This window comes from Ruditapes philippinarum, unplaced genomic scaffold (assembly GCF_026571515.1).
Source record: "Ruditapes philippinarum isolate M1 unplaced genomic scaffold, ASM2657151v2 ctg1479_1_1_1_1, whole genome shotgun sequence".
NCBI classification, from domain to species: domain Eukaryota; kingdom Metazoa; phylum Mollusca; class Bivalvia; order Venerida; family Veneridae; genus Ruditapes; species Ruditapes philippinarum.
In genome coordinates, this window is record NW_026862628.1 from 93,890 (window position 1) to 120,910 (window position 27,021).

Below are 27,021 nucleotides of genomic sequence, written 5' to 3' on the forward strand. Positions count from 1 at the left end.
ATCCGCACCATCTGAATTTATTAACATGTAACTGTTAAACAGAAAATCAAAGACAAAAATGCACAATTTTTTTTTTTAATAAATTGATCACTTCATAAAAATTATCCCGTCACTAAATCCTCTTGAAAATCATATCAGAAGGCTGTCTAACAGCTGGCAGTTCTAACTTAACCTGACACTTTAATAAACAAGACAACAGTTCTTCTGTGTAGCCTACTAAAAAATAAACTTTCTGTAAATCTTTGTCATCCAATAAGCGTCTTTTAATATAAGCTACTACATATATCATGTTATGTCGCCTCTTTATAATTACATCAGAAGCCAGTTTTTGTGGCCATGTTCCGTCCATGAAACGCCGAATAAATGCATCCTCTATTGTAGTCTCGCTCTTCCGTCCCTCACCAATCAAGTTACCTATATAAAACAAGCAAATTTGTTGAATTTATAATTTTATATTCCCAACCGAGTACTGGTTATTACTAACACAAGAACTGAAAACATAAGGTTTATCATGGCATAAACAGTAATATTCTTTGTACTTGATAAATATTCAGGGCAATAACAGAGCCATAACTCTGTGTTAGATAGTAATATCTGGACATGCCAATGAGATGTAAATTGCCTTTGTGTATTCATGGTTGCCATAAAGTTTTGTTGAAATCAATACAGCAGTTGCAAAGAAATAGCAATATTGCTCTATATGCATACTGCATAACTAATCAAGGGCCAAAACTCTTGAGTTAAAGTGTCTGACCGGAACAAGGCGACTATATGCACATCTCCTCTTGGTATTGAAGGTTCCCATAAAGTTTCGTTGAATTCCAGCCAGTAGTTACAGAGAAGTAGCATGGAAACGATTATTGCTCTGGTTGCATACTGCATAAATAATCAAGGGCCATAACTCTAAGTTAAAGTGTCTGACCGGAACAAGGTGATGATCTCCTCTTGGTATTGAAGGTTCCATAAAGTTTCATTGAATTCCAGCCAGTAGTTGCAAAAAGTAGTGTGGAAACAAATATTATGTTCTATATGCATACTGCATAAGTAATCAAGGGCCATAACTCTGAGTTAAAGTGTCTGACCGGAACAAGCTGACGATATGCGCATCTCTTCTTGGTATTGAAGGTTCCCATAAAGTTTTGTTAAATTCCAGCCAGTACTTGCAGAAAAGTAGTTCGGAAACAATTTTTGCTGTATATGCATACTGCATAAGTAATCAAGGGCCATAACTCGAGTTGAAGTGACTGACCGGAAAAAGGCGAAGATATGCACATCTCCTCTTGGTATTGAAGGTTCCCATAAAGTTTTGTTGAATTCCAGCCAGTACCAGCAGAGACGTAGCGCGGAAACGATTTTTGCTCTATATGCATACTGCATAACTAATCAAGGGCCATAACTCTGAGTTGAAGTGTCTGACTGGAACAAGCTGATGATATGCACATCTCCTCTTGGTATTGAAGGTTCCAATAAAGTTTCATTTAATTCCAGCCAGTAGTAGCAGAGAAGTAGCGCGGAAACGATTTTTACTCTATATGCTTACAGCATAACTAATCAAGGGCCATAACTCTGAGTTAAAGGGTCTGACCGGAACAAGCTGACGATATGCGCATCTCTTCTTGGTATTGAAGGTTCCCATAAAGTTTTGTTAAATTCCAGCCAGTACTTGCAGAAAAGTAGTTCGGAAACAATTTTTGCTGTATATGCATACTGCATAAGTAATCAAGGGCCATAACTCGAGTTGAAGTGACTGACCGGAAAAAGGCGAAGATATGCACATCTCCTCTTGGTATTGAAGGTTCCCATAAAGTTTTGTTGAATTCCAGCCAGTACCAGCAGAGACGTAGCGCGGAAACGATTTTTACTCTATATGCACACTGCATAACTAATCAAGGGCCATAACTCTGAGTTGAAGTGTCTGACCGGAACAAGCTGATGATATGCACATCTCCTCTTGGTATTGAAGGTTCCAATAAAGTTTCATTTAATTCCAGCCAGTAGTAGCAGAGAAGTAGCGCGGAAACAATTTTTACTCTATATGCTTACAGCATAACTAATCAAGGGCCATAACTCTGAGTTAAAGGGTCTGACCGGAACAAGCTGACGAGATGCGCATCTCCTCTTGGTATTGAAGGTTCCAATAAAGTTTTGTTAAATTCCAGTCAGTAGTTGCAGAAAAGTAGTTCGGAAACGATTTTTGCTGTATATGCATACTGCATAAGTAATCAAGGGCCATAAATAAAGTGTCTGACCGGAAAAAGGCGACAATATGCGCATCTCCTCTTTGTATTGATGGTTCCCATGAGTTTCGTTGAATTCCTAACAGTAGTAGCAGAGAAATAGCACGGAAATGATACTTGCTCTATATGCATACAGCATAACTAATCAAGGGCCATAACTCTGTGTTGAAGGGTGAGACTGGAACAAGGCAATGATATGCGCATCTCCTCTTGATATTGATGATTCCCATAAAGTTTTGTTGAATTCCAGCCAGTAGTTGCAGAGAACTAGTCTGGAAACGAAATTTGGACGGACGGAAGTACGGACGGACAGACAACGCCAAAACAATATCCCCCTATCTATCGCCGGGGGATAACAAATAGCAGCCATTAGAATTATCAAATCATTTTGAAATGCATGATTGTTTTTAAGGTCATAACTGGTCTTTCAATAAAGTTTTATTGATTGTCAGACTGCAATCAGCTTATCTGGAATGCAAGCATAAATCCAGACTTGCCTGTAGAATAAAGCCAGAAAATTTTACAGCATAAAATCACACTTTCCTATGACACAGATCCTGACTTTTCTATAGAATAAATTGAGACTTTCATACAGCATAAAGTCAGACTTTCATATATAGCATAAATTTAGACTTCAATATAGCATAAATCCAGACTCATATACAATGTTGCATTAATCCAGATTTACATATACATATAATATATAATCCAGACTTTCATAGCATAAATCCACATTTTCATACAGCATAAATCCTCACTTCCAGTACATGTACATTAAATCCAGACTTTCTGTAATTTCTTAAAAGTGGCATTATGACCTTTTAGTGAAATACAATGTACATGTATACCAAAGGGCAATTGTTTTGTTTTTTTGTCGTACTAACATTGTACAGGTCATATGGTGACTTTTCAGCTTTACTGGTGGAGGAAGACATCAGGTGCCCCTCTGTGCATTATTCCAAGCATGAGCATGCACTTGAGTAGAACCACTGACATTTCCTAAGCTAGCTGGATAGCTTCCAAACATGAAAGACTCCAAAGTCCCATGCGGGATTCGAATGTGAGGCACATGGTTTAGTTTAAAGCCAATAATCTTGCCTTGACAATGCTGAAATGTATCTTTTTTCTTCAGAAAACTTTCTATCTTGCAATAACATCAAACTGTCCCCGTTGATTAACTACAAAGTTAAGGATCATGTGTGTAACTCATAACCTTAGTGTAAGTGAATAGCCTGGGCGTATCAGGCTCCATATTGTCTTAAGCTCAATTACTCAATTTACCGTAAGTTAATATTGAAATCCCTAAACTTTCAAATGCCAGGACTGTGCTAAATTCAAAACCATTTTGATGATAAAAATAACAATATTTCTCTTTTTATTAATCATTTAATGACAGATAACAAATATTTATAATGATGACTTACTTGTATTCCATGACAACCATGATTTATCGACTCCTATCTTATATGGTGGTTTTGCCTCCTCATATGTTAGTGTAACTGTTCTTTTCCTAGTGACTTTATAGATTCCTGCACGAATGTGTTTTTTGTTTAGAACGCATGAAGTTTGAATCCCTCTCTGTGCCAGACATGATGGACCACTTGTTTGAAGTAAACACTGGAATGAAAATGTACAGTCTATTGTAAAATAAGTGAAATTTACATGATTCAACATAATTTACATGATTCAACATATAGTAAATTTTTCATGATTCAATGAGTGATAAATTTTACATAACAAGTTGATAAATTTTACATAACTTAACAATGTGATAAAATTTACATGGTATGGCAATGTGGTAAAATAAACATGACCATGTAGTAGAGCTTAATACTTTCATGATTCAAGATAAGGTAAAATATGCATGATTCAACATGTAGAAAATTTACAATAACTCTCCCTACTGAGTATCTATGAATAGTCCAGCTACATGTAGTAATTTAACAAGCCACGCTTGAATTTTTGCTAGTATCAAAAGGAAACAGAAGAATTTTAAAGATTTAGGAAAAAAAAAATTCTTAAAATATTTTTGTGTACAGAAATGAATTAAAATTTTATATCAGGTCATTTACAGATAAAGCTGGGGGGGGGGGGGGGCTGTTTTTGTTGTTGTTTTTTTTCAAAGTATGAAAAAATCTGTCCATTAATAACAAAGTTATGGCAAAATTCTATAACTTAATTATGGCTTGAAGGTCAAGATCAAACAAGTTGGTTTGGCAATAATGAATAAGTGTTGTTTTGTCCAAGTTGAATAAAATAAATAAAATGAATAATAAAGTTCACTAATAAAGTGAACTAAATTTACATAAAATTCAATAATTACATTTGACCTTGATGGTCTTGGTTATTTCAAGGTCAAAGTCAAACTTGAATAATACAACATATTAGTTTTTACATACATCATGTAAGTATTGTTTTGTCCAAGAATAAAACTGACAGTAAAGTTCTCAATTTAAAACTAGAACTCTGTGAGTCGGATGTGTTGCCTTGTGAATGATATAGCTGTCACTTAGGCATTTTCTTCTGAAACACTGCATGTACCTTTAACATAAGTGGCATTTGAACTGAATGTAACAATGTTACATCAGGATTAATAAAACTGTTATAATATCAAAAATAAAAATACCATGGAAAAGTTTTACACTGACATATCAAATGGAGTACTCTGTAATGGATTCTTATGCACTGCACTTCAGGTCAATGAAAAAAGCTAACACACCAAATTTGGAGTCAATCAAACTTATAGTGATCAAACTTACAGTTATGCTCTGGACAAGCCTATTATGAAAGAAAATTAACAAAGGGCAATAATTCAAAAATTATGAAGTGCAGAGTACCGGTTCTTCAACTTCTTGTGCACTGCACTAAGTCTTCTTCTCAATGAGATCTATCATCCTATGAAAGTTCAAGTCAATAGCTTTTAAAGTGTAGGAATTGGCGTTAAAGTGTAGGAATTGGCGTGGACAAAACTAACAAAGGGCAATTACTCTAAAATCATGAAGTACAGAGTACCGTTTTTGTGCACTGCCCTTCTTCTCAATGAGATCTACATGTATCATCCTATGAAGTTTCATGGTTTAGGTGAAATGGCTGGGACAAAAATAAAGTTAGAAAATTAACAAAGGGCAATAACTAAAAAATCATGGAGTACAGAATACCAGTTTTTGTGCAGTGCACTTCACCTCAATGATGTCTCTCATCCTATGAAGTTTCATGTCCATAGCTTTCAAACGGTAGTTAAAGAGAAATGGCCCAGACAAAAATGAAATATGAAAATTAACAAAGGGCAATAACTCAAAAAGATAAGAAGTGCAGAGTATCAGTTTTTGTGCACTGCAGTGACTGCACTTCTTCTTAATGAGATCTATCATCCTATTAAGTTTCAAGTCCATAGCTGTTATATTTTAGGAGAAATGACCCTAACAAAAATAAAGTATGAAAATTAACAAAGGGCAATAACTCAAAAATTAAGAAATGCAGAGTAAAGATTCTTGTGCATTGCACTTTGGGTCATTATAAGAAGCATGCATACCAAGTTTGGAGTCAAACTGACTTGCAGTGACTGACCTATGCTCCGGAGGACGCCAACAACAACGCCGAAAACAACAACTACAAGGACGCAGACAAAAGTAACCCCTATATGTCGCCTTTTTCAAGGCGACGCAAAAATTCAATAACTTAACCCTGAAACCTGACAGTTAAGGTCATTCAAAGGTCAAGATCATATCAAGTTATTCAATACATGTATGATTGTTGTGTCACAAGTGTTGTTTAGTCCAATCAAATCAGTAAGTAAATAACAAAGTTATGCAAAATTCTTATGGAAAATTAAAAAAAATTGGGCCTTGACAGTCAATGATATTTGAAAGTCAAGGTTATACAATTTTGAAAGAAGAATTAGACGACATGCTTTTGTTGCATCACACAAGCAATTTCAAACGGTCATTGTGACCTAGCATGTTCTACCTACAGCCAAATAAAGATTGAATCACAGGGTGTATACTGTAAACCTTTAACTAGAACTCCGCGAGTCGGATGTGTCGCCTTGTGAACAATGTAGTTTAGGGGAAATGGCCAGGAGAAAAATGAAATATGAAAAATAACAAAGGGCAATAACTAAAAAAATAATAAGTGCAGAGCAGCAGTTTCTGTGCACTGCACTTCTTATCAATAAGATCTATCATTCTATGATGTTTCAAGTCCATAGCTTTCATACTTGAGGAAAAATGACCAGGACAAAAATAAAGTAAGAAAAGCAACAAAGGGCAATAACTCAAAAATAAGAAATGCTGAGTATTAGTTCTTATGCACTGCACTTCTTTTTAATGAGATCTATCATCCTATGAAGTTTCAAGTCCATAATTTTTATACTTTCAGAGAAATGGCCTGGACAAAAATTAAGTATGAAAAAAACAAAGGCAAAAACTCAAAAAATAAGAATGCAGAACCAGTTCTTGTGCACTGCACTTCTTCTTAATGAGACCTATCATCCTATGAAGTTTCAAGTCCATGGCTTTTATACATTAGGAGAAATGCCCGGACAAAAAATAAAGTATGAAAATTAACAAAGGGCAATAACTCAAAAATTAGGAAGTGCAGAGTACGGTTTCTGTGCACTGCATTTCTTCTTAATGAGATCTATCATCCTATGAAGTTTCAAGTCCATAGCTTTTTAGTTGAAGAGAAATGGCCCGGACCAAAATTAAAGTATGAAAATTAACAAAGGGCAATAACTCAAAAATAAGAACTGCAGAGTACCGGTCCTTGTGCACTGCACTTCGGGTTATTGAAAGAAGCATGCAACCAAGTTGAAAGTCAATCAGACTTATAGTGACTGAGTTATGCTCTGGACAAGCTTTAGCGGACGCCGACAACGACGCCGACACAGACGCCGCCGCCGCCGACACCGCCGACAAAAGTAACCCCTATATGTCACCTTTTCAAGGCGACACAAAAAGTCACAAATGACACATGTACAATGTAACTGTTAGGCACTGGTTCTCATAAGAATTGTGAAATTGACAGATCAATTTCGAAAAAATCGATCTTCTTGATAGGGCCTAATTTTGAAGATTTCGAAAAGTAGAACCCTTAAATGAGACAAATGTGAAATATTTTGAACATCAACCAAATACTTTGTGTGTACTACACTCGGAAGCAACCCTAGTTGTAGAATTTATCCTAAATTGTAATGTACGCTACTACCAGTTTATTAATCAAAACATTCCGAATTTCAAAAAAATTTAAAACTTTTCGGGAAAAACAATTTTTCCCATTTTTCATTGCATTTGTCAAAAAAATAATTTTTTTTTAATGAAACATAGGAATTTTTTTTCTTACTAAAATAAAACCAATTTAAAAATACTTTTATCTAAAATGGGGAAATTTTTTTAACGATTGATATCAATTCTGTAATTCCATTTATTTGTTCTTAAATTTTGTTTATTCTTTACTTCAACAATAATAAAGGGACGAAAACAAACTTTGCAAACAAAATAACTGACTAAAATTTTGTGGTGGACTCTTTTTGACAGGACATCAATTGTCTCGGACATTACGGAATCCAGTAAAAATATTCGTTGTGGGTAATGTAGTACTAGTTATGATTATCATTTTATTATCAATCATTTTTTATGTTTAAACTTAATATTGTTAAGTGTGTTCATTTAAGCTTGAGTTAATAGCACAGGTAAATAATATTGCACGGACGAATTAAATCACCAGTATAACTATGTATCCAGCATACAAAAGAAGTTATATACCTGTACCTTATATTTATTTATATCAATGTCATCAGGGCTCATCCTGGGGGGAAATTTTAGGGAGAAGTGACTTCCTCGCGAAAATTAGGGAGATGGGAAACAACCCAATGTGTATGCATTAACATGCATGGCTATACATCCTTTAATTTTAATTTAAACACAATTAACATCACTTATAATATTTCTCCAGTTTATTAATTAATAGTAGATTAATTAATAGTAGTATTTAATTAAAAAGCAGATTAATTAATAGTTAGATCTGGCAATGGCATCTAAATGTTTTTGAGCTGCAAATATGAATATAAAAATTATTTTTTGATATCTATGATCAGCTATTTATAAGCTTTCTCTAAATATGTGTTTATATACTATTCATGTACATTTGTTGATAATGATGTGTAAGAAAAAATATGATAAAACCAATTTAATTTTTTTTTCTTTTTTTTTTTTTTTTTTTTCTTTTTTTTTTTTTTTTTTTTTTTTTTTTTTTTTTTTTTTTTTTTTTTTGTTTTTTTTTTTTTCTTTTTTTTTTTTTTTTTTTTTTTTTTTTTTTTTTTTTTATTTTTTTTTTTTTTTTTTTTTCTTTTTTTTTTTTTTTTTTTTTTTTTTTTTTTTTTTTTTTTTTTTTTTTTTTTTTTCTTCCTCACTTTTAATAGAAGAATGAAGTCACTTTAGGATATTGATTAATAATATTCTCTTTCTGGTTTCTAGAGTAACAGAAATAAAATCTTTCAAAGGTCCTGAAGGTTGTAATGGTCACATTTATATGCAAATAATTATGCTTATAAAAACAATTTTCAAACATCAAAGAATATGGTAAAGTATGCTACTGGCAAACATTTGTGCACATCATATTTTGATCACTAAAATTACATACATTCATTCTTATTTGAAAAATTGACTGAGAAAATTGTAGAAAATTAATGTCTAATTACCTCCCTTTTTTTCATGAAATGTTAAATTCGGTAATATCTTTATAAATAATGCTTTTTTAAAATTTACTATTGATAAATCTTAAATTCTGAGCGTCATATTTACGACATTAAAACAAATATATATTATTGAAAAACAAATAAGAACACTTCTTTCCTGACAAAGTTTGTTGTTATATACGTTACATGATATAGACCAATATGTAGTTTAGCCACGTGCCGTAAACTGTTGTCAAATTAGGGCATTTCTACCAAAGAGAACAATGCCAAACACCCCACTGTCTACAAACATACCAATCGCAAGAAATTTTTTGCGAATTGGCTTTTTCTTAAATTTTCACGTAGGTGTAACTATCAGAATAAGTAACTTTCTTACTGCTCGTTTCGGCATTTCGCCTTGAAGCCATGACGTGAGCGACATAACAATTTTACAGTAAAAATTGATGTTAACAGACTGAAATCATGAAATCATTCAAAACTATGATTAAGTTTTAAAATCCGGTCGCTGATCATTAATGAAATTGATTATTTTAATTGACTAACAGTTTTGGTGATAGCCGTGGAAAAATCCATTGCACATCGCCTTTACTCGGTTAAAAACCCACCATCGAAGTGCATCGTGTATATCCCAAAAAATTAGGGAAGATTGCACGTGTTTAGATAATCGGGGAAAAAACAATGTATAATTATCGCCAAATCCCGTATTAAACTCGCAAAACTATCACACAATTCGGGCCGATGCTCTCATTATTTACTGTTTAGAGTAGGCGGTCTATCGCTTCGCTTACAGGTAGAAGGGTAGTATAAAGCGACGCTCTGATTGGATAATGATAATTAGCGGTCGTCATATGGGCGGATACAATCTCTGCTCTTTACATCGCTAAGTAATTACTATTTGGGAATTAAGATTTTATCGGCGATGTTGACTTCTCTTTGATCAATCGGGTGAGCGAAATTGGAATATACACGGCGAAGTTTTCGCCTGAATCGCCCTTCCGGATGAGCCCTGGTCATAAAACTTATTTACTGAGATGGTGCATACAGAATAACAATACATATATTACAATTCATGCCTTTGATATTATTAAAGCTACATCAAATTTTAAGATTTGAACAGAACATTTCAAGAAAGAGCACCATACTAGTCCATATTGAGATAAACTGTATTTAAATTGTTAATTTTTATGTGCTTCCTACGTAGTTTAAAATATTTCAATTACAAAGAGCCAACATTGTCTTTTCCTCTTCTTCACTTGTAAGTGCAATTGCTACATATTTCAAATCCAGACTTCACCATACATGACTGTAGAGATGAAGAAAGTTTTCAAGATCTGTGTGTAATGTTCGATACTTATATTGTAATGTTTGATACATAGTTGTAATATGTTGCACACGCTATCATGTGTATAATATTGTAGACAATATATTTTAAACATTTCAGCAACACTGTTAACAGTATCTGATAAAATTTTCAGTTTCTATATGTGTGTTTATAATAGTAGTTTTTTTACTAACGCGGTGAAACATTATTGGGGTTTGAAACTGATTTAGATGATAATCAACAATATTGCCTCATCTATATATACGCATTAAAATTACAAACACCAAATTACTTTATTTTAACAATAACTAGAACTATCATTAAATGTGATTAATACCCCCACAAGACTGCTTCGGAAATGAGGATGTTACTAAGTAACAGAATACCTTGTAAAAGAATTGAAATATAGAGTTAGGGTTGTGGGCAATTAGAGATAGTTGTGGTTCTTATATGTTGCATTTCCTTTCAATGTGGTTGACCATTGATGAAGTTTAATTGAATTACTCTGTAATAAGTCCAGAAATACAAAGAAAAGGTACAAAGGGCAATAACTCTATAAATACTGAAGATAGAATTATCGTTCTTGTGCACTGCACTTCCTCTTATTGTGCTTGACCGTTGTATGAAGTTGTTTTGAATTCCAACCAGTACGTTTAAAGTTATGCTCCTGACAAGGAAAAGTATAAAGGGCAGTAACTCTGTATTTTGTCAAAATGGAGTTATGGCTCTTGTGCACTGCACTTCCTTTAATGTCCTTGACAACTGTATGAAGTTGTATTGAATTCCAAACAGTAGTTTTCAAGTTATGCTCTGGACAAGGAAAAGTAACAAAGGGCAATAACTCTGTAATTAGTCAAGATAGAGTTATGGTTCTTATGCACTGCACTTCCTCTCAATGTGCTTGACCATTGTATGTAGTTATATTGAATTCAAACTATTAGTCTTCAAGTTATGGTCCGGACAAAAAAAAAGCAATGGAAAAGTAACAAAGGGCAATAACTCTGTAATTACTTTAGATACAGTTATGGTTCTTGTGCACTGCACTTCCCCTTAATGTGTTTGACAATTGTATGAAGTTGTTTTGAATTCCAAACAGTAGTTTTCAAGTTATGCCCTGGACAAGGAAAAGTAACAAAGGGCAATAACTCTGTAATTAGTCAAGATAGAGTTATGGTTCTTATGCACTGCACTTCCTCTCAATGTGCTTGACCATTGTATGTAGTTATATTGAATTCCAACCATTAGTCTTCAAGTTATGCTCCGGACAAGGCAAATGCAACGGACGTCTGGACCGACCGACCGACCACCCGACCGACCGACCGACCACCGGGTAACTCCTATATACCCCCCCAAACTTCTTTTTTAGGGGTATAAATATAGTCATGGAATATTTTCTCAAAACAAAAGCAAAATCGCTTAAAACATTAACAAATGTATAGATTGCCATCAGAATAATACAGTAATGTTCAATACGAAATGTAGTGAACATTACAATACCTATAATGAAAGGCATATCACTTATAATCTATATCTAAACAGCTTTAGTAAGGAAACCTTGCTTACAGATTCTGGCTGTAGAAGAAAATTAGTATTAAACGTATTACATCTTTGTTTTTGTAGTTACTAGAATCCAATATTCAGTTACTAGATCCTAAAGCTTTACTAATACAAAATTAAGAAAATCTTATTATTACTGTAAAAACAATAAAGGATGTATACATTTATGCTGCATCTATGATTAAGTATAACACAAAAATGACTAATCTAAGTGCTGGTTAATTGAAAATTAAGTATACTTAAGCCATGTTACATTTTTATCGTATTGAACATTACAATCACGTACATTACAGACACCTACGTATTAAGATATATTAAAAGATTCGTGGGCACAATTCTTTCAGATTTGGTTATTTTATATCCCTCCAAATGTAAATCATTTATTAAAAATTCCTTAATTGGGAAATATTGCATAGAACGTACTGAATTTTAAGTAGCGAACATTACATGCTTAAGTCATCATCTGGCACAGGCTGTCAAAGTAATAGAATCTGGGTAAAATCTTAAAATTTATCATAAGAAAGGTAAGTCTGGCAATAGTAGCATAAGTATTTAATTGTAAATAAACATATAAATGACTTAGATCACTATATTATTTTCAGTTATGTGCGGCACTTAATTTACAAGTCGCGTACATTACCGTTGACGGTAAATTTCAGCGACAGTTCCAAAACATTCTAAATATGACAAAGATCAGTCTTTTTAAGCTGGTCAAGCCTCGAAAACAGATAAGAAGACATACATACACATGCACAAATTAAATTTTTGCCGAAATTGTATAGTTTTCTTTGTGTTACACTAGGTCAAAAATGGATAACTCAAAACGGCGACAGTCTCAAACATTACATTTCCAATAGGTTCATCATGTGAATGGGCAGTGGTGCAACTGTTGATTATGTCATCTTGCTGTCAATGAGCAAGACAATATTTAATTTAATTCCATATCATCCAGAATACGGACAGATAATAATCTGTTTATTCAATGGCCAAATGCACAGTTGAGTACTGTTTACAATCAATATACAACTGCTGAGTTTGATTAATTACCTTGACATTTTTAATGTTTTACTTTCAGAATTTAATCTCTAATATTATGAATCAGGATCAGGGTTGATTTTTTTTTAATCAAGTCAGGATATCTAATGTATGTTGATGTCTATATTTTAAACTGTTAAACAAAATCCTTGACATAAACCCCATCTGATTCAATTAGTTTTGGCTGCATGCTTAAGTGATGGTTCATAGTTTGTACATTTAAATATTCATATTGGGAAGAGGAATATAGGCTGAACATGGCTCACTCTGACAGACACCCATTGACAGTCTCTATATGAAGTACGCAAATATCCAAGGTATATCGAGTGAAAAGATATGAGTTGTTTCCCTTATCTTCGATTAAAATCAATATATCTAATGCTGAAACAATACAAATTTAGCCCTTTTTTAAACTGCTAGTTTGGGGCGATTTGATGTGCGATTTTAAAATTTATTACACCAATGAAATAGCTTGTGATCTTAGCTTTGTCTCAGTATATATTTCAACACATTGTTTGATGCTAAAGCCAGTAAAGGTATTTAAATTTACTGCTAAACCTACCATATGTCAGACCATTTTGCAAACTATTAATACAGTGAGATACGCAACCCTAATCTTTACTCACAATTCAACTGATAAGAATAGCCTGTCGTCTGCTAGTTCTGAAACTGTCGATCGTGAATCGGTCATTTGTTGTATTGAAATTTGGCAATTTGCAAAAACTACAGCTTTTCAACCCATCTTTTTCTACTTTAGATAAATGTGTTAAAAATAACAATAATTTGGTTAAATTTTAAACAGCAGTAAAACCTTACTCAAAATGTATAACTAAATTTTTAAACTATTATATTTGAATGGGTCGAAAGTTTATTGGACGAAACTGATCTAAAGAAGACGATTTGACAATAGCCCTCATTTTCGACCATAGATTACTAACTTACTGAGACTTATCAATTATAATTTATCAGTGCTAATTAATTCTGATGTCTCTAATACATCAATTGAATTCAAAATTTACAAAAACGCAACTTTTCACGTTTACCTTGCAAGCGGACATGAAAGTAGCCATGTTAGTGAATGCTTTATCTGTAAAACTTGGTCCGATTGGATGAATAGTTTGTGTAAACCAATCAAATCGTCTGTTGCTTAAAGGAATGCTGACAACTTCATCCATGTTGTTTCGTGTCAGAAAATAAGCCGAAAAGTTGGAAGAAATCTTGTAACTCTGGTTCTTAAAGAGTAGAGATATTATTGAATATAGAGTAAGTTTACACACACAAGTTAATACCAAATCTTTATGGAAAATTTTGATTTATATTTTCAGTACTAACACGATTATTTACCAGTTGCTGACTTTTGAACTCCTGATTTTTCTATGTGGGTGGGGTAAATAAGAAAAAATATGTGGATGGGTAATCTCGTTCGGTTTACAACAGGAGTAAATATTTATGCATCTTTTGATTGAAACTAAGATCTGTCGTGTGGATTCTAGATTCAGAATGTGGTATAACCCAGGAGATGATAAAAAAGTAATTAACAGGTCCCTGATCTGACAACTTACAACATTTTTATGTATCAGTGATTTTTTTTTCAAATTTTCAAAACAACCTCTGGCTTTCTGAAGGGGAAAATATAGCGCAATAAATCAGAAAAAGGGGGAAACCTGAAATCAAATACGAACAACTGAGAATGCTATTTACCCACACATTTTTATAATTTTCAATTTAACCATCATGGTACATAGCAGAGGTGTACGGACATAATCCCCTTCTGACAAAATCCCCATCGAATACCCGGACAAAATCCCCTCCATGGGTGGACATAATCCCCTTCATGTTTTTGCAAGACTGGACAAAATCTCCTTATGAAAGTTATGTACAGTACCCGAACAAAATCCCCTTGTTTCATAGGTTTCTAATGTATTATTATGCTCTAAAAAATTGATGAATAATGAACTTTTGTTTTTTTCCATTATGCATCAAGTTAACCTTTATAATTTAAAAAGCTTAATAAGACATAATTTTGCAAGTATGAAAAACATTTTATTTAGTTTAACAGCGTTCATTTTAATTGTTTGAATATTATATTGTTATGAAAATTGGAACAAATATGTTTAAACATGTAACCATGGGGGCCTTAGCCACAAACAACAATTTCAATTCCATTATTACAAAAATTACTTAAAAATAGAATGATAACTCTCTAATAACAAATTGGATCATGGAAAGGAAGAATACAAAGAAACCACACATCAACACCAGATAAATATGAACAATAATTAAAATTTAAATTAAGATCTACTAACAAGTACAATGAAAGTACAGTGATATTTACAGGGTTCAAATTTCAGCTCACACATATAGATAAGAAATATATTAGTAAGCTTTGAATATTATGATTTATTTCCAGGGCCTTTTTACCCTTCTGTACTGTAGCCGGTATTCGGCTACTTCCCCAAGCCAACTTACTACCTTTTTTCCCCCAAAAAAAGTCTAAAATTCCCCTTCTTGCAAAGATTTTCCCTTTCAGAGAAATGTTACATCGAAGAAAAAAACTTGTTAACAAACTTTCTTGTTTAAAAATAGATCATTGTTTTTGTCCAATGAAAGCTAATTATTCAATTACCCACTAGAGGGATACCTCAAATCAAGAACCCTCACATGTCATACGTAAATTTTCTATAATTAGGAAATATGAGTTAATGTATTCTTAGGCAAATAAAAAGTGGCAATAAATTGATCTGTAAAAAAATCCCTGTAACTTATGTTGGACAGAAAGCTCCTAAAATAAGTGTGTTTGGGGGAAAATATGCAAATATATTATGATATTTCCCCCAAATGTATGATTTAAATAAGTCTTTATTTATAGTAATAACGGTTAAACTGCCAGTGGAAAATGTGATTTTTTTCCCCCAAAAGTATTAAAACCGCACATTTTTTCCCCACAAAAAGGGCTTGGGCGCCTTCCCCAAAACTAGTGAAAAGGCCCTGATTTCATTTTGTTTGATTTTTGTCTGTTTTAGTTCATTCACATTGAATAATTATATACATTTTTATCAATTACTTGTAGTGTTTACATTTTTATTTCAGATACAAAATTATCAAAAATGTTTTTGTGGGACTGGTTGACAGGAATGCTCAGTTTTCTAGGTAATATATTTTTTAAGTTCTCATTTCTAAACAATGCTTTTTGAAGGGTAAACAGCAGTGTCTATTCTAGGAGAGGGGATTCAGGGGAGGGCCCCCGATAATGTTGTTATAACTTTTGGCCCAACCCTTTTGTATATTTACATTAATGTATTTATGTGTAATTGTGAAAATTTATGTTTGTATGTATATATATACAATAAAATATGTTTAAACTATTCACTCCTATTTTTGAGAATTCCCCCTATTTTATCAGAGGCAGGGGGGAAATTTTACATAGAGAAAGAAGGGAAAAAAATCAACAAATGTAATAAATTCTCACTTTTTGATTAAAATCCCCCTGTTTTTCAAATCCTAGAATAGACACTGAAACAGGGAAGCATTTTATGGTATTTGTTGAACAAATATCAGCAAAGCACGAAATTGTAAATAAGTCAGTTTTCTTAAGTGGGCATGCCATAGTTGTGGATACATGTACTATACCCTGATTACATAAAGAGAAAACAGGTTATATCTCCAGAGATAATACTAATTATAGAAAATTTTAATTGGTTATATGGCCCAGAACAAACAGCTGTCAGCTTATATAACCTATCTAAAAAGTTAAAACCTAAACTAAATAGTTATCCTAGTGTAATGTTAAAAAGAAGCTTGGCCTTTTCAAAGAATAGGCCATTGAAACTATTTTAAAGTTTACTCACACAGACTACAGTTAAGTTTTTAGTCCAAGTACAGTATCTCCAGAACTGATGAAGAGAATGGGTTTAAACTGCACACACTTATTTGAGAGCATAATTAGAGGTAAATCAAAGGCCCATAACACTAACTTGGATTTTGACAGAATTGTAGCCCTTTTGGAATTTAGAAAAATCTTCATCATCCATGCTCTTGTTTTACTATCAAGAACTAAGAATAGTTGAACATGCTGCCCTAACTACAGCTCTTGTTTATTTTCAAAATGGTTATACCTTTATTATACCAACAAATAAACTTAATGTCCTTAAACATAGCTTGAAATGAGAAAAAGTGTTCTAGGTTTACACCGGTTTCTATTTCTGTTCAGGTTTTGGCAGGAAGAATGGTAAGTTGATATTTCTAGGTCTGGACAATGCTGGAAAGACAACATTACTGAGTGTTCTGAAGGAGGGTCACATGGTGCAGCCTGTCCCCACACTACACCCTAGTAAGTGGCATGTAGCCACTGTTCGGAGGAAGTTCATGAACTGTATTTGTTCATAACTTAATGTGCTTGTCATGTACCGTCATTTTAACAAATGTTGCAAAACTGATTGGCTTTATAAATAATAAACTGGATCTACATTCCTGATTTAATTAATAGATCAGAAGTCCTGTTCCAATACTAACAGCAGCATTTGCTAGTATCATTGTGTCTCATCTTACAATAAATTGACTCCATAAATTGGTTTTGGAGAAAAATATCTTGCCCACTTTTTTGCGTTTTATCAAAAAAATAGTTCAAATGAGATTATCATTTATAAGGTCAGTTTCTTTGCAAAATTTCCCTGTTTTGTATCAACCATGCATAAAACATGGATGCAGAATGCATAACAAATATGTTTACATAATTCCTGTTTGTTTTTGCTTTAGAGAAAGTCCATAATGTTGACACCACATAATACAGCATGTTATTTCACTGCATGTTTTAATTTCATGTATTTGTAGGCTTATACAAGAAGTCTGGCAAACTAGTTTTCCTCGGCCTTGACAACGCTGGTAAAACCACATTGCTTCACATGCTCAAAGATGACAGGATGGCACAGCATGTTCCTACCTTACATCCAAGTAAGCATTTTGCTTTACTAAAGTACATCTTATTAAACTTCTTTTATCCCAGCTTTTTTCCCCATTCTAACCCATCCTGTATTGTAGTAAGCATTTTATCATCCGTTTAGGCAGGTAAGCAAGACTGTCTCTGATTGAAAATTTCTTTTAGACATATGTATGTAATTTTCTGATTTCATACAAAATTAAATGTTGTCAAAATTGCATAACCTAGGCAAAAAATCTTGTAGGAAAGTAATGTTTTGTGTAGCTATTTAAACAAACTGTTAGCAAATGGTGAGGGGCATCTGTGGACTGCTGGTTAAGGTCTTTGACTTCAAACCACTTACAATGTACCCCTCACGACTGTCATGGTTAGAATTCCGCCAGGTGAGAGAGCTATCCAGCTAGCTAACAATTTGTATATGATTCTTTTTTAGTGCCCCTTTGTGTCTGAAATAATGCACAGAAGGGCTCCAGAGGTCTTTTGCGACCAGTATAGCTGGAAGTCACCATAGGGCTTTTGTCATTTTACAGTTCTACATATAAACCCCCCCCCCCCCTAAAAAAAAAAAAAATTAAACAAAAAAAAAAACAACAAATCAAATGGATAATGGCAGAGTGAGCCCTGGATAAGCATGCTGGCTTACCTAATATTCTAATGCAGTATATTTCCCACCATACAATACATAAAAATATCTCATGTATGAGTAAGCATACAGCACATGCCATATGCATTGACATACACCTCATGCAAGTAAATGTATAGTGCACTTAGCATGAAAGTAAACATATAAAGGTGTAAAATGCAAAAAATATGTAGTCCTCTTTAGTACATAAAGGCAAGTATATGCAATAAAACAGCTTCAATTTTACATTTAAATGTGTACATGTGAAGCAGAACTACTTTTCAAAAGTCCACTTTACATAAAATTGAAATTTATTACTGGATTTTTATGTACAGGTCAACATGTAGTCCACTATATATATTCATGAATGTTAACATAATTATATTCCTCTTTATATGCAAGTCAATATTTAACTTTCACATTCCACTTTCAGTTTATACAAATATTTATAGCCAATAATTTGTTTTACATGCAAGTTATCATTCTACCACTATACATTCAAACAAACAGTTTGCATACCTGCCGTTCATGTACCTCAAACTTAGCATTTTGTATTTTTATGCCCCCACAATGTGGGAGCATATAGTGTTGCACTTGTCCGTCCGTCAGTACGTCCCGAAATCTTGTGAACGCAACTCCTCTTAAACCGGATGGCAGATTTTGCTTAAACTTACAGGAATGAACAACCTTAATGTGTAGATAGTATTAAAGGAAGGAATTTTCGCTGCGACCAAATTTAACAGAATTATGGCCCTTTGTTGATTTTTTCACTAGATACTATGTAGAAATTTTGTGAACGCAACTCCTCTTAAACCGGATGGCAGATTTTGCTTAAACTTACAGGGATGAAAAACCTTAATGTGTAGATGGTAGTAAAGGAAGGAATTTTTGCTGCGACCAAATTTTACAGAATTATGGCCCTTTGTTGATTTTTTCACTATATACTATGTAGAAATTTTGTGAATGCAACTCCTCTTAAACCAGATGGCAGATTTTGCTTAAACTTCCAGGGATGAACAACCTTAAGGTGTAGATGGTAGTAAAGGAAGGAATTTTTGCTGCAACCAAATTTAACAGAATTATGGCCCTTTGTTGTTTTTCATTATATACTATGTAGAAATTTTGTTTTGTGAACGCAACTCCTCTTAAACCGGATGGCAGATTTTGCTTAAACTTCCAGGGATTAACAACCTTAATGTGTAGATGGTAGTAAAGGAAGGAATTTTTGTTGCGACCAAATTTAACAGAATTATGGCCCTTTGTTGATTTTTAGTTTTCAACTTGTGGCACATGTAGTCAAAAAATATTTGACCTAGAGTTATAAGATTGACAGAACAGTGGCGTGTGGGGGCATCCATGTCCTATGGACACATTTCTAGTTTTAGTACAATATAACATAAGATTCATATGACAATCTTGTAAGCAATCACATTCAATCAAGGCTTTTTAAATTCCAGCATCATGTGCATGTGCTCATCATTAACATTTGTTCATTGTTGATAACTCATGTTTGTTTTAATCTCAATTCAAAACAAGTTTGTTATGTCTTATAATACATTATCTCTGTAAAATATTTCTTATTCCTTTTGATAGTGATTGAATTTCTAAAGAGCAGGGTGAATTTCACTATGACACTGACAGTTAAATTCAATTAGATTTACCATAGATAAATCTGGATTTTTTTTTCAATCAGTTATAAATGTCTTCCATATTATTAAATTTTAAATTGTTTAGCATATTTAGTCTTACAATTACTGTCTTGAAATGTAACACAATCAATGAGTAGACTTCTTTATATCTGTATATAATTAAGTGTAAAATACATGTAATAATGATTGGAGAAACACTGGAATTTCATGAATTTTTTTTCAGGACAAGTTCATTATTCTTTAACATTTAATTTCTAATAAATGGATTAACCCAGCTTCTATTTTTGTCCTTTTGGAGCCGTCCATTATCAATTCTGGGCATAACAAGATGAAAATTTGCTGTTGGTCTGCCAGAGCCTGATCTATACTGTACAGTATGTTGTGCAGGCAGGCCTAGCCTGGCAATTTTACTAGTGGAAAAGGCCAGCCAAAGGTAAGGGTTATACAAATTTAGCATAGTAGGAGTAAAGCTACATGTATATATGTACATTTTGTTGTTTCAGCATCAGAAGAGTTATCAATGGGTGGTATGAGATTCACAACATTTGACCTTGGTGGTCATCAGCAAGGTATGTCACTGAAGTTTTATAATCACCTATATCTAAAGTTTATTTTGTGGTGGCATCCATTGCAGAGTGGTTGAGATCACTGACATGAAGTTGAAACACTTGGCTCCTTTCTGCTCTGGGTGATAATATTGCATTATTGCACAATGCAAATGGCATTGAATTAATTCTTTGCTAGTTTACACAAGGTTATGTGTAATGTTGATTGTAGTTCTGTTTGATCTTGCCATAACACTTGAACTCCACCAGTATAGCTTGAGTTGTTGCCATATAAGTTATGACCTTTACAGTGAAGGTTTGACTTGAAACCAAACTACCAATCACAGAAGTACATAATGAAAATACATGTTCAAATGAAAATGCCATTAAAGCATTCACCATTTTGTAATTGCACTTTGCTTATTAAATTCAGCTTTTGAACCATTTTGTCCAAATGACACTTTTTGGTCTAAAAGCTTTGCATTTGCATGCTCTTTGTGTATGGATTCTAACATTTTTTATATATTTACAGCTCGTCGTGTATGGAAGGATTATTTCCCAGCTGTAGATGGTATTGTGTTCCTTATAGACACATTTGATAGACAAAGATTTGTGGAAGCAAAGGCAGAATTAGATGTAAGTATAAAAAAAAGAGTACAATACTGAAACTACATCAAAACTTAGAATGATAACCTTATTTAAAAACTGTTGTTCTATTGTGTTCTGAGTGTTCACTGTTAAATATTAAGGATAGAAGAACTATTTTCTGCACAGGTTAACAAACTTAGCATGTTAGTTGAGCAGAAAATTTTGTTTAGAGGTGAAAAGTCATGGTCATAACATTTAAAAATTTATACATGTTTCCAGGGATATTTTCAATGAATTGTTTCATGTTATTGTAAACAGACATACTGAGTTGTTAATATTGCTGTTAGCACTCAAGTTTTTATATTTATATCAAATATGGAAAAAATGCACTATATAATGACACTGTTAATGTTTGTTTATTTCAGAGTTTATTGACAGATGAACAGGTAGCAAATGCTCCTGTTTTGATTTTAGGCAACAAAATAGACATCCCCGGTGCTGCTAGTGAAGATGAAATCAGAATGCAATTTGGTCTACATGGTCAGACAACAGGAAGGGTAGGTTGTCTGTTAATATTTCCTAAATCTGATACAAGTTTTTGTGTAACTCTCAGTCTGCTGCTGGTGGCCACAGATTCTACCCATGGGACCAGTGCATATCAAGAATGGACGGCACATCTGTGTAGTCTATCATGGTCTGCACTGTTTGCTTTTCAGTCAGTACATATTTGAAATTAGCAAAAGTCCATTTTAAATGTTTAGCATGGGTTAAAGAAATTGCTTAGACTTGTCAGAATGAGGTTTTTGTTATGATATATTTATTTTAGTTCTTGAACACATGATTCAGAGTAAATATGACAGGACTTTAGGACTATTTAAAGTGAAGAAGACTTTGTTCTACAGCTTCAATACCTGATTCTTTAAGTGTTCTCGCTTGTGTTCAGCAAAAGATTCCCGATTATATTGGGGGTTACAATTTTAATTTAAAAATCACCAAGTTTAACATTTTATATAATCAGTTTAAAAAAAACATATGCTTTTCTTTAGCTTTCAACATTTTGTATTCTTAACATTTTCTTTCTTTAACAGTATTATTTTACGAATAAAAAACAATACATTGCTTTGTTTACAGGGTACAGTAGCAAGACGTGATCTCCCGGGTAGACCTATGGAACTGTTTATGTGTAGTGTGTTAAAACGACAGGGTTATGGTGAAGGATTCCGTTGGTTAGCACAATATATCAATTAAAGAAAATATAATTATATATAAATATATATGAAACAGATATTGGGTGTGTGTACAAGGATTTTCAACGCGAAACAAATATGCAGCAACATAAACTACAAGAGGCAACGGTCATCTGGCCTGTCATTGATTCGATACTTCGAAGGAATAATAAATTCATAATAAAAACACCAAGCTGCAATAAGTTTGCATCAAGAGAGTTCTTATTGTTATAGCCCATACAATATATTAAATGGTTTTAGAATTCAGCTTAAATGATTAAAGAACATATCTATAATGTCAGATGTTTACTCTAGTTGTTAAAAAAAGTTTAAGAATAATGGGCTTTTTTATTTACAGTTTTAACAAGAAAGAGTAAGGGTTTGGGGAGATATCTGGTCAGTTGCAATTTCCTATTTCTATACTAAATAATTCATATTAAATTTGACATTATCATATAGGCAGAGATACTTTGTCATGTTTTTCTATTTATCATACAGATTGTTGAACCTTATTTTAAGTATGATTATGTTAGTTTTATGTGTTCTAAATTGGATAAAGTGCTTAAATGGGTTATTTATTCTAACTGACCTGAAACATATTGTGCATAAATTTAACTATTTTTAATGTCCTCTTTGTGATTAATTATTTTCAGCAATGATTCTTCTTTGTTGCTTGATTACAATAAGGCCTGAAAAACATCATAAAATGGCAAAATAAACTGGTGATACACCATTTAAAATATGATGTCATTAATTGACGTCACATAGGAGTATTGACGTCATGATGTCAAATATGAAAAGTGTAATTTGTAGAAATATTGTACAGTAATATTACAATGAAATCAAGCGATGTCAAATGATAAATGGTAAATTTAAATACAAGCCCTGGTGATAGGGTGGTACTAATTGCAGACTTATTGCACCTTGATAATGTAAGCATTATGTGATATTCCTGTACACATACAGTTGAGTTTATGTTAACCCTTACCTTGCTGACATTGTTGAAATGGACTAGTCCAGATTTGAAGTTGGAACAGCCCATTGTTAATTTAAGGGCTGTAATCATCAAAATAACAAGATCAAGCAGAGGACAGTAAAAAACCTGGCCAGACTGTTTGCATTGTAAATACAATATCGTCCTAAGAAAGGCATTGTAAGGGTTAACTTATTTTGATTACTTTAATTTTTAACTAACCAAAATTGATCTTTACTTTCTTTACCTTTGATATTAGGCATTGTTTTCTTTGTGTATAAATTATTCTGCTTGTGATTTCTATCAAATACCTCTTTTCTTTTGGTCTTACAAATTTGTATGTTTTAAGTTCTAGATTTAAATGCTAACATTTTCAATGATTCAATTTTTTCAAACCTTCATTCAGCTTGTAGAAGGTCTTAGTAAGGGTTAAATTTTTAAAACTGTGTTTCTTTTTTAAGAAGGAAACAAGAATAGGCTGCAATTATTTAGTTCAGGTGATCATTTAAAAAAAATCTAAATTTGATTTATCATTATGAGTGTCTCAGTTAGAGATACTATAAGCTTTAAATTTATTATGTCACATGACAAAAGTTAAATATGAAAAAAAAACTGCATTTGAAATAAAAACAATATTGATTAGGAGAGTAATAGGGCAGTGCCTTGATATAAAATCTCTTGAGTTTTATTTTGTTGGGGTGGGGTGTGATGAATATGTCGATTTCTGCTAACTTGCCCCCTCATTTCTGCGTTGACATCCTGTGACTGGAGTCTTTAAAGTACATTTTGTAAATCTTGAATAAAAATGGCTGCACTTAGAACAATCAATTGTACTTGAATGTTATTTTATTTTGGTCATGAAGATCTGTGTTCATCAAGAATGATGTTGTTATTATAACATTCTTAACAAAACATAATCTTATTCTTTTTTCATCAGTGTCTTGTAATTTGTAAGTATTGTAATGGAAGTAATGTTACTAAAAGCTTACAAAATCAAATTGTAGAATAATTTTGAATTTATAAAAGAGAAGAGATTTACTGTTATACAAAGGCAATATATGCCTTTCTTTCATGTGAATACATGTTTATTTTATGTATATGTGTATGTATGTGTGTTTGTGTAATTAAATACTTGGTAAAACATATTTTTATCTTTCTCTTGAGCAAACTGTGCTTTAAATAAATTGTTTCATTTTTTTGTCAAATTAGATTTCTTTTATGATGTATTTTGTTGTTTTACACGCAAACTGTATTTGACAGCAATATAGGCCATTTGACATGATACACAGGTATCATGTTATTGTATGTCGCGTTTTATTTATTTCTCTTTATTTTGGGGTGGCTGCTTTCTTTTTCTACACGTTTTTCTCTGGTGGTAAATGAGAGGTATGTATCTCAAAATTTTATAAAGATCATATTGTGACTTTAAGATTCTTCTGCATATATATACATCACACTGCCCTAATAACTATAGTCTATTGCAGTATATGGTTAAAATATAAATCCATGAAAAGGTTCTTTCATCCATGGTTGATTAAGGTTGCTGACTGAAAATGACTTTACCATCACTGCCGCAGATTCAGTTCCTGGCAGGGACTTTGATTCTTCCAAATGAGGGAGATTCCTGGTAGCTTTACTTAGGAAAGTTGGCACTTCTGCCCCTGTTTTGTGCCTGAAATGATGCATGACAAGACACATTGGGTCTTCTCCAATACAGCTTGAAAGATGCCATATGAATTTTAAAGTGTTGCTTTGGCTTAAAAGTTAAAACCCTACAAAAAAAGTGGGGGGGAAAATGAGTAATGCAACTTCATGCAACACTTTAAACAGTTGGGTATTTTACATAAAAAAATTACAATGTATATCATCAAAAATTATTTTAGTCATACCTTAAAGATAAATTTTTGTAATGCATGATTTAAATATGAGTCTCTGTGTGATCTTTATCAGATTATGAGTTTTTATATGATCCATGTACATACAAAAATGTTTTACCCATTGTGGCTTAACATGTATAAGTACAAGGGAAAATTTACATCATGTCTGACTGGTTGTATTGTCCATTGTTCATTTATCTTGCCTTGTGTAAAATGCTAAATTTAGACAGGAAAATAACATTCTTATCACCATCCTAGATCCTAACATGAGATCATAATGTCCTCCATCTTGACCTCATGATATACTGTAACAATGTGTACTAGATTATGACCTTTTAGTTCTATGTATGTTTTATGTAATAATAAATATATAGCTATTATTTCCTTATTTAAAACGTAATAATAATCTGATGTTAGAAAATATTATAGGGTACCTCTCCAGGTTCTTATAGAATCAAAAACAATCTATAAATTGTAAAAAAAAAAATTAAAAGTACATTTATAACATTGTGATTCTTTTGAGCCTAGTTTGCTTTTTTTGTTTTTTTGAATCCTAAGTTATTGAAGTTTGTAAACCCTGCATTACCTTAATGATTTGTGTGGTTTGCTATGTGTTTTAAGTAGAACAATTAGAAACAAAATCAGGTTTTTTTAGAGTTATTTTGAAAATCTTGAGTATTATTTTGTGTGTGTTCATTCCATAAACACTTTTTGAATAATTACCAAGAAGATTATATGTTGACATTAATGCTTAGATTTTGTTTTCAAGGACCATTTTAGTGTTATTTTCTTTTTCATTGTTCAAATATTGTATGAAAATTAGAGAATTAGAAATTTTTAAATCAGAATCACATCAGATTAAATAAAACAAAGGTATTTTCTGATACGAGACAAGGTACCAGTCTGTGAGAGATGAAATGTGCAGTTTAAATTTATTTATGATATAAAATTGTCACATATCTTTACTCAACTTGACAAAATTTTCAATACACATGTATAGCAAACAGTTGGGGTCCTTTTTTGATCCAGTATGGTTTATTGCGTTATATATTTGATTTTAAACTTTCTGTAATATAAATGTTTCCTTGTTTAAATGTCCATGTAAAAAATGATATTTCACAATTTTAAACAGTTGATTACATGCCATTGTTTATACACTCTTGATTACATGTGTATAAACAAGTCTACTTCCTGTTATTGCAAGAAAGGTACAAGTTGAAATATATATATATAGGCTGCCAAGAAAGGTACAGTAATTGGAAGTAACAGGTGCTTGTAATGGCAAGACATTGTACACATTCAACTGTATAAACTTGCAAGACAGGGTACAGTGATTTTGTTTATCCACTATTGAATTTTTCTTAATTTGAAACATGTAATGCTTTAGACCCCTTTTTCTACGCTCTTCCGTTACATTTCTTGTATAAATTGACTTGATCTATTTGTCGAAACAGATTGCTTTGTAATTAGATTTGCTTACAACATCTAGGATCATTTGTCTTATTTTTATCTTCAGATACTGTACAAAACTTATAATTGTATACATTACTAATTTTGTTAGGAGTGCATGGTTGTCGTATATTTTAAAAAAAGCAAGAATTATTGCAAATTTATCGAACCATTGTCAATAGTTTGTATAATATTAATAATAATAATGATGATAAACCATATGTTCAGTAAATATTGTTAAAGCCACTGTCTGTCTTGTTTGTTTATGTTGCCTGTATATAGAATAAATATGTAAATCCTTAAGTTTTTAGC

At 32.5% G+C, this 27,021-nt stretch overlaps 2 protein-coding genes across 4 annotated transcripts; one reads left to right on the forward strand and one right to left on the reverse strand.

Annotated features, from left to right (window-relative positions):
• LOC132719619 (small ribosomal subunit protein uS3m-like) lies at nt 1-14,100 on the reverse strand. Of its 2 annotated transcripts, none has more exons than XM_060703414.1 (3): nt 13,864-14,100; nt 3,662-3,854; nt 1-414 (listed from the first exon to the last, which is right to left on the reverse strand). In XM_060703414.1, the coding sequence occupies exons 1-3, from the start codon at nt 14,017-14,019 to the stop codon at nt 113-115; spliced, it is 651 nt and encodes a 216-aa protein (XP_060559397.1). In that variant the 5' UTR covers nt 14,020-14,100; the 3' UTR covers nt 1-112. The 2 variants fall into 2 exon arrangements, with proteins under 2 accessions (XP_060559397.1, XP_060559398.1); XM_060703415.1 differs by having other exon boundaries at nt 13,888-14,095.
• Nucleotides 13,975-26,956, forward strand: LOC132719621 (GTP-binding protein SAR1b-like). Of its 2 annotated transcripts, none has more exons than XM_060703417.1 (7): nt 13,975-14,107; nt 15,935-15,994; nt 17,055-17,174; nt 20,555-20,620; nt 21,129-21,232; nt 21,610-21,741; nt 22,316-26,956. In XM_060703417.1, the coding sequence occupies exons 2-7, from the start codon at nt 15,952-15,954 to the stop codon at nt 22,430-22,432; spliced, it is 582 nt and encodes a 193-aa protein (XP_060559400.1). In that variant the 5' UTR covers nt 13,975-14,107; nt 15,935-15,951; the 3' UTR covers nt 22,433-26,956. The 2 variants fall into 2 exon arrangements, with proteins under 2 accessions (XP_060559400.1, XP_060559399.1); XM_060703416.1 differs by lacking the exon at nt 17,055-17,174 and adding an exon at nt 17,675-17,794.
• Nucleotides 26,957-27,021: the final 65 nt, after the last annotated feature.